Consider the following 19,233-nt stretch of genomic DNA (forward strand, 5'->3'; position numbering starts at 1 on the left):
AGCTAAACATAGTCCGATACAATTTTTTCAAGCTTTTTTTTCTAATACAATACCATGAATCAGAGAGAATTAACCCTTCGCCTTGTATACCGACATAAAGTAAGTTTGATATCAATTGGAATGGATGTAATTTTTGATTACAAGATGCAGTGGAATTTAATCATTAAAATGACGACAGAAGTTGGTCGTAAATTCGATATGTGTATCTTTGACATCATGTTGAATCACAGCTATTTTCCTATCATGAAAATAACTGGCATGTAAAGAACTATGCTCAATAATTTGGCTCTACCTTTATGGTAAATAACAGCGATATGATATGCATTCCTGGAGAAGAATTCTGATTTATTTCATTCCTTCACAACATTTTAGGGTCTTCTCATACAGGCACTTCTTTGGAGATTGGACTAGGCCGACAGGTGTCGTTACTGTCGACTAATGATATCTTTATAGACGAAAATAACGAGAGAGAGAAGTAGAGCACCTTCATACATGCCATGTCCTTCTTGCCTTCCTTCACCACTCAGAGTGGTAGAGTAAAATCGACTATGCATGCATTGGTCTTCTTTATCTGAATTTGACGCTCCTATTAAGATTTGTTACTCGGCAATGGAGAAACTCTCGATGAAGCAAATGTAGGAATCATCCCCTACATAACGGTTTAGCAAAATGCTACGAAGGTCATTTAAATCGAAGCAGTTTTTGAATGCGTTCTACTCACACTGTTTGACAGGTGCAATATGGTGTGATCATTAACTTTACTGACAACTTTTTAAAAAACATATTTCTATCTATGCTCTCAATGCAGCTTTCCTAGCAATGTTGGTAAATAGACATTCGGCAAATAAACCGAGAACCAAATCATGTTCCATATCATGCAAGTCCACCAGTCTTGTTACGCAAGCTGATCCTATGAAGGAGGGGTTAGGGAAAAAAGTACTTTTGAAAATGGATAACTGAGAATAATAATGTTAAAACTTTAGGGAACAAAAAGTATGATAAATTTCTAACAGAATCAGTGCAAAATAGTATAATTGATATTTTTAAACTAGAAGTATTCAGAAAACATTTTGCATAACTCTTAAAGTCGAAAATATTTCTCAGGGAACTGACTCGTAACAGAGAATGTGATTATGTCATTTCTTCAAAAGAAGTAAGAAGACCAATTCCAATAACATTTTCGAATTCAGTTGGGCAAAGATTCGTGCGGAAAAGCTTCCCATTCGAGATAGTATAATATGTACATTTCTAAGCGAGTAAGGAGGCTTGTTTTAACTCTTCCCCAATTACTTTGCTTCTGAAAGGCACTACAATGAGTATCCTTCTATAAAGGAATACCAAAGTGAAGAAGAAGGATGATGAGGCTTCCTTTGAAGTATCATTTTGACTCGCTCAGCTTTGCTAAAAAGTTTTTACTAAAAGCACAATAAGTTAATTTCCACGATGACGGCTGATCGAGAGAAAACGGTTGCTGATGGGTGGTATTCCCACATAAAGTTTAAAATCTTTTAAAACACTGCGGGAATATCTCTGAATCCAAGCAGTGTATTACTATCTTCGATCCTCTAGGGCTGAAAATTGACTGTACAATACTGTAAAGCAACGTGACAGTCTAAAAGTATGAAACTCAAATATTTATTTCAGGTCACTTTATAAATAAAAGCCATAGTTATTATATGAGAATTATCTTCTACACTTCATTATTTTTAAAATTGTGTATAATATGTAATTGTTATCATGTCTATACTTGTACGAGTGGTTTAATGGCTTGTAAGAGACTACTTGGAGTGTTTTTTTTTGGGAACTGGTTGAATCCTATATTTTTGATAGTTTCATTGTTTGTATGTGATTTTTTGCAGCAACCTGCACAAGAATTGAACGGGAAGATGCTGGATAGATAAATAAAATAGTATGGTAAGATTTCCTTTGCCAGGGTATTGGGCCATTAGATTGGCAAAAAATGAGGGTATCTTGCTTTATTTTTCAAGAATCAGGTGGTGCTTAGCGTTTTCATTTTTCTTTTATGTCCAAAAAATATATCTGATTGGATTTGCAAAAAAGTGCCCGATATGTTGCAAGATTGACAATTAGGTTCATGCCTTAACAGAGCTCAGCTTGTGGGTGAACACCCTTTGGCTGGAGGGTGGTCGAAAGTCCAAAGAAGTAGGCTTAGAGGGACTGCAAAACCCTGATGGCTGGGGTTAGGAGCATCACCCGCAATCAAGCCAGACTTGCTGATAAAAATGCAGAGGGCTTAACGTCAAGGTTAGTGCCCCACATGCAGCCTAGCGACTAACATATCCAAGGATGGGTTGCAAATGGCTCTGTGTGGAAAGCTCTAGTGGTAGGAAGGGTATGTCATTGGACCCCTTCTCTAACTGGCACTTTTCTTTGAGGCTGGAAGGGGCTTGTGGTCGAGTGTCAAAAGCATGTAAAAACCTGATGTCTAAGTTTTCGCTTGAAGGTGGTCATCACCATAGTGGCCCTGCCTACGCTTTATATGAAAAGTCTTTCATTGATGCATTCAGTTCAATTAGCTACAGTGATTAAATAGATTTAATTTACAAATTACACTGAGTGACGTGTCGTTGATATCGATAGTTATTCGACTTTTCACAGCAAAAGGTGGATAATTCTATTACTGTAAACAGAATAATCGGAATCCGAAGGTCTGACGTTCGATTCCTCATTGAGACTCAGGACTTTTTCTTTGTCCCACGCTTGTGATAAGACGAAAAACATATTTCTCTAGAATAATTTCTATTGGTCGGTTAGTTGCAGCAAACTGATAAAAATAGCTTTTTAAGCTTGGTTTGATGAAGGTAGAAATTCTCTGAACAAAGCATAAGGATGGAATATGCAGTCAAGTAAGGAAAATTGTGCGGAATGTCAAAGGTGTTTCAAGGTTTGATAGGATGGAGTTATATGCAATATTCTTCAGTTATCGTCGAGACTCACTGAAACCAGGGGGTACTCAAGACAGTTAAACGGCAGCTATGAAATTTTGTGCACTCATCTTTTCGGTTTATCTCGTCATTTGTGCTGATTCTGGTAAGAGAAAGAAAGTTTGCGAACAAAGAATGAGCAAGGTGTCAGATCTTGAGGACTTGATAATAAAGAAACAGGACTGCTGTACAATGGGTAAGGTTTAGAAGATTGTTACTGTCGTTTACATTAACTTTTCATTATTGCTTTCAGGTTGTCTGACGGTTGGGAATTTCAGTTGGATGAAAATTGATCGATAACATAATAGTTTGGAATATCTGCATTTATCTATTTTTTACCACAACTAAATTTCTTTTCTGAAACACAACAATCTTTTCCAGAACACAACGAAATTTTTCTTACACATAAAAGCAAGCCTCAACACACCAAATCTAAGTGAAACATGACAAAAATTCAAAGTACTGGTGACTAAGTCTGTCTCTGAAGGCGACCGGAACCTGGGACTAGTTCTGGCTACAACTGCTAATTAAGGCGCCATTTTTTTACCGTTCATATCGTGGAAATGAGGTAAATTGGCTTCTTCTAGTTCAGTAAGCGATCATCCAGAAGAAGAAAGCATATTTTCACATACGTTTTCAAGAGGTTATACGTATGAAGTTATCACTGAATTTTTAGCGAAGTGTCACGGTATTACGACGTGTGTACGAACATTGAAAAATACAGGTTGTAGGTTGAAGTATTTGAACTTTAAGGAGAAGATTGCCATATATTTTGATATGGACGTTGTCCAGGAACAAACCATGAATAAGCTCTGTGGCCCAGGATCTCCAATACGTGGTTGTAATTATGGATGGAGTCGGAAAATAATGTGGCGAACAGTCACAAGGTCGAACAATCATCCAGAAATTATTGTCAATTTCTATTTAAACTGTGTTACAGGGTTAGAAGGCTGTCCAGTGAAACTGAGGACTGACTGTGGCACAGAAAGTGGTGTCATGGCAGCTCTGCAAGGTGCATTTCAACAAGATGCAAAAGCGCACAAGTATGGGTCATCTCCGGTGAACCAAAGGATTGAGGGCTGGTGGGTATTTTATGGAAGGAACAGTTGTTGTAAAGCATGTAGGAAGCGGCTAGAGTATGAAAGAAGTGCTTGAGTGCTCAAGCCGCTTCTTAACCCTTTTACTCCCAAGATCTCACTATTAATTCTCCTTACTATCTGCCATTCAGTTCTTGTTATGTTAGTTTTGAGAATTTGGTATTGTATCAACTTATAATCCATTAATTGATATTTTTCTTTGTTCTCATCAAATGTCTACTTGATGCTGTTAAGATATTGTAAGGAGAAATTCTGTCTTGGTCACTCATGGGAGTTAAAGGGTTAAGTGCTTTACAGTAGAACAGAGCACTGCTAAGGCTTCTGTATTTGTTTTATAATAAAGAATCAAATTCCCCACACATTGCTTTCAATTTTCAAAGCAAACTTCAGGTGATAAATTATGCTTATTTTGGTCCCTAATGGGGGAAATGTTTTTTTTTGCTTTTTTGTACTAAATTTGTCTTCCCTCTAATTATGCCTGGCCTGTTTGTTTCATAGTGCCTCTATTGAGTCAGTTTTTGTTTTGTTTTGGAGGAGATCACATTAAGCCATCCTAGATATAATGCAGTTAGTTAAAATGCTTTCTTAGTCTTAATACAGTAAAGATGTTGTGGCAATTTTTATAAACAAGGACATCCTCATGAGATTTTCATGGCTCAGCCTTTTGTGACTTGGAGATGAGAGTGACTCTTAAATGTGACATGCATTTAAGTTCAATATTTAAAGTAATCACAAAAGACAATCACAAAAACTAAATAATAACTCCAAATGAAAACACAAACAAAGCCTAATTTTCAAAGAGCAGGAAGACTTGAGTGATTAACCTTCTACACTCCAACATCAAAATGTATATTGTCCATACTGTTCTATATATACAAGAATAATTTGTTTGGCAATCAAGAGCTTCTTCAGTTGGTGATTATTTCCTTTACCCTTGTGATCTTCCTGTTTGATTCACGGTTGATAGTGTAGGGAGAAATAAGATGCTGGTCAGCTCTTAGTGGTTAAAGGGTTGTCACCATTGAGTTAAGTATAGCATCTGACAGGGTGAGAGATTGGTGTGAGTTTGCTGAACCACTCATAGAACAAAGTGAAGCAATACCAATGTAATGGATACTAAGTTGAAAATATCCTATCACAGAGGACACCATGTGTTGTGTGACATTCCAAATAACTACTGCACAGGAGTCAACAGACATGACATACTGATGCTCTTTTCTCAATGGCAGCCCAAGAGAGGCCTATACCCTGACATTAGGCAATGAAGATCTGTCTGTGTACTGTTCCATGAATGGGGAAGAGTTTGGAGACTGCATTGGTGGAGGATGGATGCCGGTCATGAAGATCAATGACAAACAGGTAATACAAACAGCTTTGGTTGTGTTCATTTTTGGATAACGAGCAGTAGCAGTAGATTTGCTTGATTTGAGTTGTTGATGAATCAGATGCGAAGGAAAATGTCAGTTACTCAAGGCATCGAAACACGAGTTTCATTGAGCTAGTAACGAAACAAATACTCACTAAAATGCTTCTCAACTTATTCACTGCAATCAGCGCTCCCTGAGATGTTTACGTAACGGAATGCAAACAATTTGGTGTTTGCATCGCAAGTGATGATTTCTTCGAAACTTCAAATCAACCTTGATCATCTTCGGTGAGGATCAGAAAGAAAATATACTTTTTAAGAATGTGAATGGTGTTCTGTTTTATTCATTGCAATCGGCGCCCGCTTCAGTGTTTACGCACCGGAATGTAAACAGTTTCATTGCATGCGCCGGCGAGTCTCAAACAACCTTGAACTATATGTATCCTGTAGTTGATTTTTCCATTCCATTTTTTCGAGAAATTTGTTGAGCATTGATCAATGATGCGACAAATATCGCAACAAAAAGCGAATCCGGTTCCTCATAACAAATTTGCATACGAATTAGAGCAAGACGTAGTCGTGACTGGTAATCATACTGTAACACAACACCATTTAAATAAGCGAGTAGCACTTATTTGGTTTTGTATAAATGGCGAGATGAATCAACCAGTTTTTGAGAACAGCATGTTCACCGATGATAAAAGTTATGAAATAAACATTCGTGTGTGGGTTTGCATTCAGAACGCGACAACTTGTTACAAACGGGCGCCTTAGCTGATTCTACTGAATTACAATACACTGAGAATAGATTTATTTTGAACAAATTCCCAAGCCGGTACGACGGATGTTTCTATATACGAAGTTAGAAATAATTATTTTGATCAATGAACTCCGTTGGAAAATGATAAATCATTTACATATTCCGATTACAAAGTCGCATGGTTATAGCATTTTTGGAAGGTCAGTTCGAACGGCGATTGCAACGAACAAGTTTGCTTGTCGTCGGTAGCCGTGTAGTGTATTAGTGCTATTGAATAAATTGAAGCCAATTCTTTAAAACAATAAACCGCCAAAAATAGAAAAACAAAAGGACTACCTCATACATACTAATGAGGTTGAGGTCTCAAAATCGTGCGCGCACGATTTTTTTTATTCGCAATTGCATGCGATTTTTGGCGCGTTTAATTCGCGTTTTTCGGTTAACGTACACGTTTGCGGTACTGTGGGTAACAGTCACAAAGTCGAACAACTATCCAGAAATTATCGCCAATTTCTATTTGAACTGTGTTGCAGGGTTAGAAGGCTGTCCAGTGAAATTGAGGACTGACTGTGGAACAGAAAATGGTGTAATGACAGCTATGCAATGTACATTTCAACAAGATGCAGAAGTGCACAAGTATGGGTCATCTCCGGTGAAACAAAGGATTGAGGGCTGGTGGGTATTTTACAGAAGAAACAGTTGATGTAAAGCATGTAGGAAACAGGATCTAACAGTCGATTCTCGAACATTCTTACAAACTTCCTCTACGGAAAACAGGGAAAAGCTTTCCAGATTTGCTCTAGTGGTGACAGGATCAAGCCGAGGCTCAGGAACTTGAAACTTGTCAAGAATTTCCTTGATAAGTTCTAATTTTCTTTAAGAAGGAAGGACCCATTAATAGACTTATTCCTTCAAATGGTGGCTTGTAAATTGAAAACTCTGTCAGATTTCACGCCTGACAAAAATATCTAACTTTGGTAGGATAAAAAATCACTGGGTGCACTTGTTTCACTGAACCGATGACAAATTTTTTTCTCAAAAAAACAAAAATTTGGCTAGTGCGCCAGGGCTCTTAGTGAGGTAAAACTGTAACAAAAGTTTATTTTTCAAAGATTGATTTTATCTCGTATTCTCAACAATTCATTGCCAAACTCGAAAACAAAACGAAAATTTAACTAGTTTGAGTTCACAAACCAATTGAGAAACATGCAGGGCCATCAAAATGGCGGTGAAGCTTGCCAGCCAGACTGACAGACTAGCGGCTTCAGCTCCAGAGACTCCGTTGCAATTGTCTGCCTCACAGCAATCCGTTGTACAAGACAAAATATACCCGTTCGAGCTGAGATTTTTGCACACTGTTAAAAAAAGATAATAGAGAGAAACAAAATATGATTTAAAAGTATTGTGGAACGTCACAAAAAAGCTCAGCGACCCTACGTAACCTTTTGACCATGTCGGAGTGACCAGCGTCTTATTTCTCCTCACGGTGTGATTATTGAATCAACCATAAGGATCATGAGAATAAAGGAAATGATCGCCTGCCTCAGAAGCTTTTGATTGTTTAGTATATTCTCCTTGTCAGTACCAAAGGAAATGTAGAGAGAGGAGCACTGAGAATATGCATACTGCGGCAAGGGTGTAAGGGTGCAAATACTGTGGCAAGACGTTAAAAAAAACCATACTTTGACGAGAATTGAACAACGGTTTTATACACTTACTAAATGAATTGTCGGTAGTCGGATCTATGTGTTTACCCAAAGGTTTCAAGGATTACCAAACTGTTTCGACGTCAGAAATGGATTTAGACAATGTTGATACTAAGAAAGTGTAAGATTATATTAGAATATCGATGAAATATGTACTGATAGACTTGTCTCCTCGAGTTTTGAATATCTACCGGACGTCGCAACCAAGGACTTTACGCCGTACATTTCCTTCTAGAAACTAGCTATGTTTGCCCCCCTTGCGGTCCCAGAAACCCTTACTTATAACACAAGGACCTGACTACTGGCAACTCATTCACTGTAAACATAAATGTTTTACTCACTGTTGGCTATGACGTCCGGTTCACATATGAATGCATTGTCTGAACAGTTTTTCACTGTGAACTTCAGAGAACCAGCACCAGGAATCGCTATTTCACCGGTTATGGTCACACATCTACCCATACGAAAGGGACACTCCACGACATCTGGAGCAGTGCAGGGTTTTGCCGAGAGTCCCGCTTCCGCTGGTAGGTTGGTACATACTTCACATTTTAATGCTAGTGCTGTTGGATAAGGTTGTGAAGATTAGACTCTGACAGGTCCCTTGGTTATTTTTTTATTTCTTTAATTATTTACCACCATCATTATCATCCAATACCATCTGACATAATGCAGTATCATCAAGTATCATCTAATATCATCTAACATCATGCTATATCATCCAACATCATGCAATATCATCCAACATTATGCAATATTATCCAACATCATGCAATATCATTTAACATCTTGCGATATCGTCCAATATCATCCAACACTCCAACGTCATTCAACATCACCCAATATCATCGAAATCATTTAACTTTACTAAATCAGTCGAAAATTCACTCGAAATATAACGCGGAAGACATTTGATGGCTACGATTCCTTTTGTATCTTTCAATCGAAGTCGAAAATACATTTATACGCTCTGGTATTTGCCTTGAAATCATATCAAACTATGTAAGAGTCCTGCAAACTTTAAGAAAATTTTAAAAATGAAGATATTTGACGAGTTTTTAAATCAAGAAAAGTTGTAACATACTTTCAGACATTTGTTACATTGTATATATGTACATATATATTTTAATCAACTCTATTGTATTTATTTATAGTATTGTTCACTGAAAAATCTTTTTTCGGGAATGTGTCCTTAAGTTGAATATTGACATTTGATGAAAATCTACTCCCATTTACAAACAAAAATGGCTAATAGGCTAAAACTTTTGGGTCAGTACATAACCACATCCTCACAATAAAGGAGAATACGTGACTTTATTCGGCCCTGATTTCATCCGCCGATCAATTCGAACGAAGCTACAACATCTTTTTCCCGCTACACACGGACATACGTACTATATAGTTGACAACACGCGATAATATTCCCTGACACACAAACGTAAGAGAAGCTGCATGACATTGTATTGACAACACGCAATTATATCTGTTTGCAAAACAAAGGAAGACATGTGCACTTAAACACTAAGAGCCTTCTTTGTTTTTTGTGTCTTTTGAGGATACTTTTGATGAAAAAATTACAGCGGCATCGATGTTCGAAATTCGTCACTTTTCTGCCGACTTCTATCATCGAGCAACGGAAAAACAAGTCAACTACAGGGTCAACCATCAATCACAGATAACATGTTTTATGAATCCTTGAGCTGCCTTGCAGAAGAATTACCAAAAAGTCATGTTGTCTATAACACTAAAAGCTAACCCTTAGACAGACCATAGGCCCGTGTTTCTGTTCACCTTATATGTTGGACAAGAATTCAAAGAGAAATCTGGCACAATGACATTGAACGCTATTTCAAGAGCCGAATTTTTCACGATTTTACAAAGTTTTTTAAAAAGTAAAAAGTTTACTTAAACATGCCTTTAGAGTCAGCTTAATGTAAGTTTTGGTTTACAAATTGAAAGGACTCAATTTTAGTGCTTAAAAGAGGCGCCCGTTGAATACAAGTCATTTTCTTGAAGAAGAAGAGGAATTTATCCTCCCGTCTTTGTATGTATTTTACTTCAGTGGCATTCGTTATCGAGAATTCGGTTGGAATCACGTCACTTGTTAGGCTATTCACTACTTGGTCATTGCATATTGCGTTTGGCTAACCGTGTCGCTCAACTTGGAAAATAAATATGTGATTAAATAGCGAAAAAACAAAATTAATACAGACGAAAAGCAGAAAAAATTATCTTAACGGGAACTAAGGCCCCGTTAAAACGTCACACTTCACGCGAGACGAATTAAATTGAAATTTGGGTCGACCCAAATTGATGAAGTTCGACGGCTGGGTCAAATGTTGAACTTACTGCGTCGAACAAATAATATTTTAGAGAAAAAGAATCCCACAGTTGATTTTCACAAGTTCTATACCTCTGAAGCAGACGGACAGTAGGTGTTGGTAGGTCAAAATTCAGTTGGATGAACTTAACATGAAATTAAATTGCACGGTTTAGTTCGTCTCTTGTTAAGTTCGAATTGGGCCTGAATATGTTTCTCTAAGTGCTGCTGTAAGGAGTTTTATCCTTTTATTTTACCCTGGCTGATTTGGAATTGCAAATACATTTGCAATCTCTATTTGCTTGCGTTCACGAAAATTAGAGGAAGTTCAAAACCTTCCTTCCTCTCTTTTGCGTAACATTTGCTAAGAAGTCGAAGCAGCGAATTTATACCTGGTTTACCGAACCTGGTAAAGAAAGTGAGAACCAAATAAACGTTTCCGCGTTGAAGGGACCGAAATCGTTTACCTTACAGAAAAGATATTTTGTTTTCGCTTTTGTTGCATCTAGAAAATTTTTCTGTATCTGTCCTCTCTCAAGAATTGCAACCTTTGATTTTTAAGTTTCTACGGTGACTAGCGCTAAAGCTTTTCAATCGAGCATACAGATAAACACATAAACGGTACATGGTGTGGAAATAAAAATAATGTTTGGGGAAACTGTACTCACCAGATGGTGTGATACATAATGCGAACAGAGCAACAAAAACTGACGTGAGCAAAAGTTTCCACGGATCCTCGTTGGTTTGCTGTGAGAATCGTCAAGAGAATGATCGCAATATTAAAGGAAACGAATTCCCCGTGAAATTCAAGGGTTATTGTATTTGGGTATGGATGTAAGGTGTTGGACTACCTCGGCCACTCAAATGCATGGTAAGCAGTTGAGCTTTGTCCGATATAGTCTGGCTTCGTTTTATATTACAATGCACTATTAGCCTTGAGCTTTTAGAAACTTTAATAAACGCAGGTAGCACTTGCTTGCAAAAAGAAAAAATACATCTCTTTAGTACGGTATGTCATAGATTAGTCAAGTGTCCGAAATAGGCACACAACAGTTGCGGCCATATTAAATTTACTGCAAAGCGTAACTGGCAAGACAGGTGGAATTTTAAGCGTTTTTTTGCACGAAGCGCTATCAGCTTCGGGCAAGGGGTGGAAAAGTTCCCCCCTTCCCCAGCGCGTTTAAACTCACTCTAGCCTCTGTACGGCTGACAGCAAGACAAATTACGTCTGTTCTACGAAAGGTAAAGAACGGTCCACTATAAGAGCGTTCATAACTGCGACAATAAATCCCCAAATTCAAATTTGCTTTTTTTTCAAAATACGTCACTTTGCACGTGCGCACATATGTATATGATCAGGTATTCAGGGCGTCAAGCGCGTAGATTGTCTAGTGAACACACATTTCATGGGAAGTTTGAGCCAACGCATCGCTCTGGAACGTGAGCAAGCATTGGTTCCCACACGGAATTTCGCATTGCATCGTATCAGGTAGCGATTTAGAAACGCTTCACGACAGTGGGAAATTACTCACGATAAAATGCCGAATTTCGGAAAGGGTGGCGGGTGGTTGACTCGATATCCGAGCTGTCGCGATATCCGAGCTGCCGCGGTTTGTTCACTTCACTACACGTGCAATCCAACGCCGAAAAGGTCAAGAAGCAGGAAAAAAAAGTGCTACATAATAAATTACTTACAAGACTTTTTGGTGTGTATTATTGCCTGGTATATCACAGGCAGTCCAAGCTCATGTCTCGAGAAAAAGCCAATGATTAATTCATGAAAGCGTCACTCTGATGAGAGGGTTACCAAGAATAAAGAAGACCACAAACTACGAGGAATTGTTAAAATTAGAATCGCATAAAATAATAAAATCTCACATTTTGATTGGTCAACGCAGCGAAGTATTTAGTAAACATCATGCTTCGTGATTCGTGCGATATCGGTTTTCGCGTGGGATTTAACGCGGAATTAACTCGTCAGGTGGTGAATTTTCCTATAATATCATGAGAAAAGTACGGCAAAGAGTAAGAAGAATTGAAATTGAGATCTCGGCAGTGAAAGCTAAGGGTCAATAATTATGCAGTCATATTTGAGATTCTTTACATATATCTTCCATCAGAATCTGACATCATGCGAGTCACTGAATTTATAAAGGAGAAAGTTTCAAAAGAAACAGTGGTGCTGCTTTGGTGGGAGAGTATAACGGTAATTTAGACCAATTTGGTGTTATCAACCGAGTTGATAACGTAAACTGGCCACTGAAAACGGGTCGCTATCGCTAGTATCGCTATCGCTAGTATCGCTATCGCTAGTATCGCTATCGCTAGTATCGTTATCGCTAGTATCACTAGTATCGCTATCGCTAGTATCGCTATCGCTAGTATCGCTATCGCTAGTATCGCTGTCGCTAGTATCGCTAGTCAAATGGCTCCGTGGGTGTTTAGGGTCTTAAGGTCTTTAGGTCGTAAGCCTTCGTCAGAGCGACAATTTATGTCTTTCTCCACAACAAGAATATTTCTCTAGTCAGCGAATAAACCAACTTAGTTATAGATCACATATCTTAATTTTTTAGGCAGGTTTGCGTGATAAAGACTGATTAACTCAGAGTAGAATTATTAACAACAGTCACAATCTATCAAAAGAACGCCTGCTCGATGAACGCCTCTCTGATGCGCACGGGCACGGTTTCAAATAATAAACCGATCGGAAGTCAAAAATATCCTAAAAGTGCCTCGAGCAAACCTGATTCGAGTGTTCAATGTTTTTTTGTCAGAATATCTGGACGATTCTTAAGATTACGATGGCTTTTAGTGGTTGAGTAATGACGAGCTTTGCGTCGGAAAAAAAATTTAATGCAAATTAGCTGGCTGCTAAGGAGAAAGTTTCAAAAGAAACAGTGGTGCTGCTATGGTGGGAGAGTATAACGGTAATTAAGACCAATTTGGTGTTATCAACCGAGTTGATAACGTAAACTGGCCACTGAAAACGGGTCGCTATCGCTAGTATCGCTATCGCTAGTATCGCTATCGCTAGTATCGCTATCGCTAGTATCGTTAGTATCGCTAGTATCGCTAGTATCGCTAGTATCGCTAGTATCGCTAGTATCGCTAGTATCGCTATCGCTAGTATCGCTATCGCTAGTATCGCTATCGCTAGTATCGCTAGTCAAATGGCTCCGTGGGTGTTTAGGGTCTTAAGGTCTTTAGGTCGTAAGCCTTCGTCAGAGCGACAATTTATGTCTTTCTCCACAACAAGAATATTTCTCTAGTCAGCGAATAAACCAACTTAGTTATAGATCACATATCTTAATTTTTTAGGCAGGTTTGCGTGATAAAGACTGATTAACTCAGAGTAGAATTATTAACAACAGTCACAATCTATCAAAAGAACGCCTGCTCGATGAACGCCTCTCTGATGCGCACGGGCACGGTTTCAAATAATAAACCGATCGGAAGTCAAAAATATCCTAAAAGTGCCTCGAGCAAACCTGATTCGAGTGTTCAATGTTTTTTTGTCAGAATATCTGGACGATTCTTAAGATTACGATGGCTTTTAGTGGTTGAGTAATGACGAGCTTTGCGTCGGAAAAAAAATTTAATGCAAATTAGCTGGCTGCTAAGGAGAAAGTTTCAAAAGAAACAGTGGTGCTGCTATGGTGGGAGAGTATAACGGTAATTAAGACCAATTTGGTGTTATCAACCGAGTTGATAACGTAAACTGGCCACTGAAAACGGGTCGCTATCGCTAGTATCGCTATCGCTAGTATCGCTATCGCTAGTATCGCTATCGCTAGTATCGCTATCGCTAGTATCGCTATCGCTAGTATCGCTATCGCTAGTATCGCTATCGCTAGTATCGCTATCGCTAGTATCGTTATCGCTAGTATCGCTAGTATCGCTAGTATCGCTAGTATCGCTAGTATCGCTAGTATCGCTATCGCTAGTATCGCTATCGCTAGTATCGCTATCGCTAGTATCGCTAGTCAAATGGCTCCGTGGGTGTTTAGGGTCTTAAGGTCTTTAGGTCGTAAGCCTTCGTCAGAGCGACAATTTATGTCTTTCTCCACAACAAGAATATTTCTCTATTCAGCGAATAAACCAACTTAGTTATAGATCACATATCTTAATTTTTTAGGCAGGTTTGCGTGATAAAGACTGATTAACTCAGAGTAGAATTATTAACAACAGTCACAATCTGTCAAAAGAACGCCTCTCTGATGCGCACGGGCACGGTTTCAAATAATAAACCGATCGGAAGTCAAAAATATCCTAAAAGTGCCTCGAGCAAACCTGATTCGAGTGTTCAATGTTTTTTTGTCAGAATATCTGGACGATTCTTAAGATTACGATGGCTTTTAGTGGTTGAGTAATGACGAGCTTTGCGTCGGAAAAAAAATTTAATGCAAATTAGCTGGCTGCACATTCAATGTGCAGTCAGCTAATATCGTAATATACTAATATCTAATATATTGTGAATATCGTCTTACGCCTCTGCCGTCAAGAAGGTTAAAAATAACCTTCACGTATATACTACCCAAGAAGGTATTGGAGAGATTAAAAGTAACCCTCAGGTATACACCACCTAAGAGGGTATGGGAGAGTTTAAAAGTAACCCTTGGGTATACACTACCCAAGAGGGTACAGGAGAGATTACAAATAACACTCAGGTATACACCTCCCAAGAGGGTATAGGAGAGATTAAAAATGACCCTCAGGTAAACAATACCCAAGAGGGTATAGAACAAATTAAAAGTAACCCTCAGGTATACACTACCCAAGAGGGTATAGGAGAGATTAAAAATAACACTCAGGTAAACAATACCCAAGAGGGTATAGAACAAATTAAAAATAACCCTCAGGTATACACTTCCCAAGAGGGTATAGAAGGGATTAAAAATAACCCTTAGGTATACACTACCCAAGAAGGTATAAAAAAGATTAAATATAACCCTCAGGTATACACTACCCAAAAGGGTATGCTAGAGATTAAAAATAACCCTCACACGGCAAAAAAACAAGCGTTCACCGTACGGAAAACGAAGGTTGAATTTACGGAAAACGTGGCAATTTACTATCGTTTACCCGTGTTTTGCCTACGGAAAATCCGACGTTTTCTGCGCGTTTTCGCATCGGTGAATCCCAGTATTCGTTCCATTATTCGGTAGTTTTCCTTCGCGGTAAATGCAGGTAAACAATTCATTTTCCGGCATTAACCGCTCGGTTAACACATGGCAAACAGCGTGTTTTCCTTTCGTTCATTGGCATTTTCCGAGTGAACAACAACGTATTCACCGGAGTTAACAGCTGAAAACACGCATTTTCCGGGAAGGTTAATGTGTGTAAATACGGGAAAACATAATATTTTCCAGAGTTTGCAGTTCGTATAACGCATAGAAAATGCCATGTTTTCTTTTTTTCGCAACCATTTTACGCCCGGTGAACGAAATGTTCACAAGAATTATCCAGTCGAAAGCATGCATTTTCCAACGTTTTTCCGCAATAGTGAATTCGAGAAATTTCGTGAAAACGCATTTTCAGGCGTTTTACCTTTTATTGTTGTTCGGTTAATCTATGGAAAACAACATGTATTCTGCCATTTACAGCCATTTTGCGCATCCCAACGTTATGTTCACTGGTATTAACCAGTCGAAAGCATGCATTTTCCGGTATTTTCTGTAACGGTGAATTCGTGCAAGGGATGCATTTTCCCGCGTTTACCGCCGCACGGTTAATTACTGTTCGTTAAATTTCACTTCCTGGACTCAGCTCTACAGCAGGTTCTCAAAGCATTTTGTCCTATTTCCCTTTCCCAGACAGGATTAGCACTCCTTTAATAATTCTTATCAAGTTTATTAATGCACAATGATGTTTACGGTTACAGTCCAAAACGGAGCCTGATAACAATCATGTTTGTCATCCTTATTTCACTTTACACATTTTTTCTCTCTAAAGCCAAGAGGCAAAACTTAACCCGTAAAGTATAACTGATATTATAAAATTGGAAGGATGACTGTCTGAAAAATTATGTGTGGGTCTATATATACAAACTATAAACATTTTGCAAAAATGAGTGTCAAGGTTTGAAGAAAATATAATTATGTGAACTTCATGTGCTGAGGGAATCAAGGCAACATTCTGAGAATACCACCTTACATTTAATTTTATACCTCAGATATATTTTAAAAACTTCTGATGTTTGAAAATTGCAACTGAAGAATAAATTTAATTGACTAAAAATACAACTAGCTGCAATTCAAACACAGAATTTTCTTAAACCTTTACTGTGAAGGCTGCATGTATCTTTGACTCTGATATATTAATTATAACAGTTTGAGCCAAATTTGAAAATCATTGAAACTTCTAAAATATTAACTTAAAGAGAAAATATTTACTTGGACTGAGAAAATCTTGGAGTACTCCATCTGATGGAGAACAAGAGAACTCTAAAAGGAAGAATGAAAATTGCAGCCACCCCTAAAATAGCAGATATGTCAAGGATTTTGGGCTCTTTTAAATGAGCATAATAAATTTTTCTCACTAATAAAAATTCACTTAAATGCACAATTCTGTGATAATGTAGTGTGATAATGTTCAAAAATCTATTCATATAATGTGAATTGTTTGCCAAAAAACACCTGCATTCAATCCTGGACATAAGTGCCAAATGGTGGTCAGGGAAGGCAAAATATTCTAGAAACTGATTTCATTATCCACTGACAATAACTTAAATGTAGGCTGCTCAATTACTTAAATTGCTCAAGATATTACATGTTATACATGTATATGTTTACAGTCTTCAAACTCTCTTGTAATCAACCATGATTGTACAGAAGTCTCACTTCACATTTGTCAACTAAGGTGGTTTCTTGTGAGAAAATTGAAATCAGCAAATTGTCAAATTAAAAACTAAATTCAGACAGAATAAAAGAATGGAGATGGTAGACCTACATCATCTGTATAATTGGGTAGAAATGTAGCAACTTCATAAGAGATGGTCCTAGGGAAGAGAGTTGAGTGACTGTATACTAAAATTAAAATTAAATTTAGGTGGTGGCCCAGAGCAATTTTTCTGGGATCTCTCTACTATTTCTATGACTTGGTCTACCAACCCTTCTGTTCACTGACTGCCTCTTTTGCTGATTTGTCATGGAAGACTTATACCTCTGGTCTAGTATATGGAAGAAGTTGGTAACTTCTTCTGTCCTCCAGGTAAGGGGCCTTGTTACCATTGATGTGGGATCTTCTTCATCAGACTCGTCTGAGGAGACAAGACTAGGATGCAGGGCCTCGAAAATTGGTTGTCTCTTCTCTTCTTCACTTGCCACTTTGAGTCTCTTATCCAGTTTCTAAAAGGGAAAATGTGAAATAAGTTTTTATAATACCGAATGGTGAGCAATTCCTACAATAAAACATTTATAAAGCCCTTGTGTCACTGGTCAGAGTTGTTCTCGGCATAAAATGTTTTGTATCAGCAGATCTACAGTGTAATTTGAACCTTACCCTGTTTTTAGATCAAACTTGAATTTGAACCTTTTGAAATTTACTCAAACATACAAGCTGATAAGATAATAGAGTGTTAGAGAGCCAAACAAATATTTTTACCCTTTTAATTCTTTGTCGCTTCTTTTGCTCCCTCTGATAATGCTCGTAAGTACCATTTTCTTCCTGTCGTCTACGTTTCTTTGATGATGCAAAGTTTTGAGAAATAGCATCTGAAAGAAAAGGTAAGTACGCCACAATCAGTTATATGAAAAAGATTGTCAGTTTTCAGGGTTGTAGTGAGCAAGGGGCAAGATGGGGCACTTGTCTCAAAAAAAAACAACCCAAAGTTAAAGACAAATTGTGTTTATTTGGCAAAACAATCCCCATTCAATCATACCTAGAATTCTTCTTTCTGTACAAAGAGAATCATTTTGAATCTGCTCGACTTCTTTGACCTCTTTCAAGATGGTGGCTACTACTGCTAGGTTTGGTGGTTCATTCTCTCTGTAAGAAATTGAAATAATCCCATCCATTAATAATCTGAAAATCTAACTGCGAAAGATAACTTTTGAGTTAAAACAGGATAAAACAGAGTTCTTGTGCTCAAGTATAAAGTGCAGATTAAAAAATTTTTTGTTCCAAATGTTTGGGCTTAGCCATTCAACAGTGGAAGTCTGATCAGCAGGTGATGTTTTGTTGAGAAAGTTACTTTATGTCTCTCATGGCCCAGAGATCTTTCTCAACAACATATCATCTTTTGACTTCCACTGATGAAGAGCTCAGCCCCAAATGTCTACAACAAGCTACACAATCAGCCAGCTAGCTCACCATCAAATAATTTCTTTGAGCATCCAAAGGAAGACATTTCAAGCAAAAAACATTTTTTTTTACTTTTCAACAACTTTTTGTTTCTACTTTAGCTTATATTATATAACTTTAAACATGATTTATTAAGCTTAGGCTTACTTCTTGTCAGTGTTCCATGCAAGGCCTAACTGTTCAATCTTTGAACGAACATAGTGCTGTGAACGATAACAGTTCATTAGTATTAAAAGTGCGGGTTCCATGTATTTCCAAACTGAACAATGAAGAAATTATTATTAAAGATTCCTCGGCGCCTTTGAAACAGGACACAAGCGGTCTGTCAAACATATATACAGGCGGTTATGCGGCAAGAAAAACAATAGGTGTGAGAAATCGAAAATTTGTATGGCGCGCATTTTAAAACCAGCTCTCGAGTTTGGTTGGCAAGCCGCAAAATTTTTGAAAGCAAGTCATCCTATTAATCTAAGCTGCCTAAGAAACATGCACTAAGAATAACGTATATGTTGTCGACTAAGATTACTCACCGAGAGATCTGGATGGCGGGCGATTTTTCTTTTCTTTGAAGAACTTGGTGGCGTTAGCATTCCGAAAGCGCTTCCCTCTGCGATTGCAGGACCGTCCACAACTTTTCTTTCTAAAGCTGCAATCTTCTCCTCCAAGGCTTTGAAACCGGTCTCGATCCGCGTCTCGATACTCTGCAGCTTGTTAAGGATGGCATCGGAAATATCGGTC

General features: G+C 38.0%; 1 protein-coding gene and 2 long non-coding RNA genes across 4 annotated transcripts in view; 2 read left to right on the forward strand and 1 right to left on the reverse strand.

Moving 5' to 3' along the window:
- The window catches only part of LOC131776403 (uncharacterized), a 97,563-nt gene that overhangs the window by 46,244 nt on the left and 32,086 nt on the right, over nt 1-19,233 (forward strand). The window lies entirely within an intron of this gene.
- Nucleotides 3,474-8,421, forward strand: LOC136284253 (uncharacterized). Of its 2 annotated transcripts, none has more exons than XR_010719097.1 (5): nt 3,474-3,513; nt 3,886-4,027; nt 5,184-5,401; nt 6,702-6,843; nt 8,283-8,421. It is a non-coding gene; the product is annotated as an uncharacterized lncRNA (long non-coding RNA). The 2 variants fall into 2 exon arrangements; XR_010719096.1 differs by having other exon boundaries at nt 5,272-5,401.
- Nucleotides 18,050-19,233, reverse strand: part of LOC131769502 (uncharacterized) — a 1,345-nt gene continuing 161 nt past the window's right edge. Inside the window, exons 1-2 of the mRNA XM_066174106.1 lie at nt 19,026-19,233; nt 18,050-18,698 (exon numbers count right to left, since the gene is read on the reverse strand). The exon at nt 19,026-19,233 is cut by the window's right edge and continues 161 nt beyond it. Coding sequence (XP_066030203.1) covers nt 18,639-18,698; nt 19,026-19,233 — 268 coding nt within the window. The 3' untranslated portion in view covers nt 18,050-18,638. The remainder of the gene's footprint in view (nt 18,699-19,025) is intronic.

This window comes from Pocillopora verrucosa, chromosome 11, assembly GCF_036669915.1.
Source record: "Pocillopora verrucosa isolate sample1 chromosome 11, ASM3666991v2, whole genome shotgun sequence".
Taxonomy (NCBI): Eukaryota; Metazoa; Cnidaria; class Anthozoa; order Scleractinia; family Pocilloporidae; genus Pocillopora; species Pocillopora verrucosa.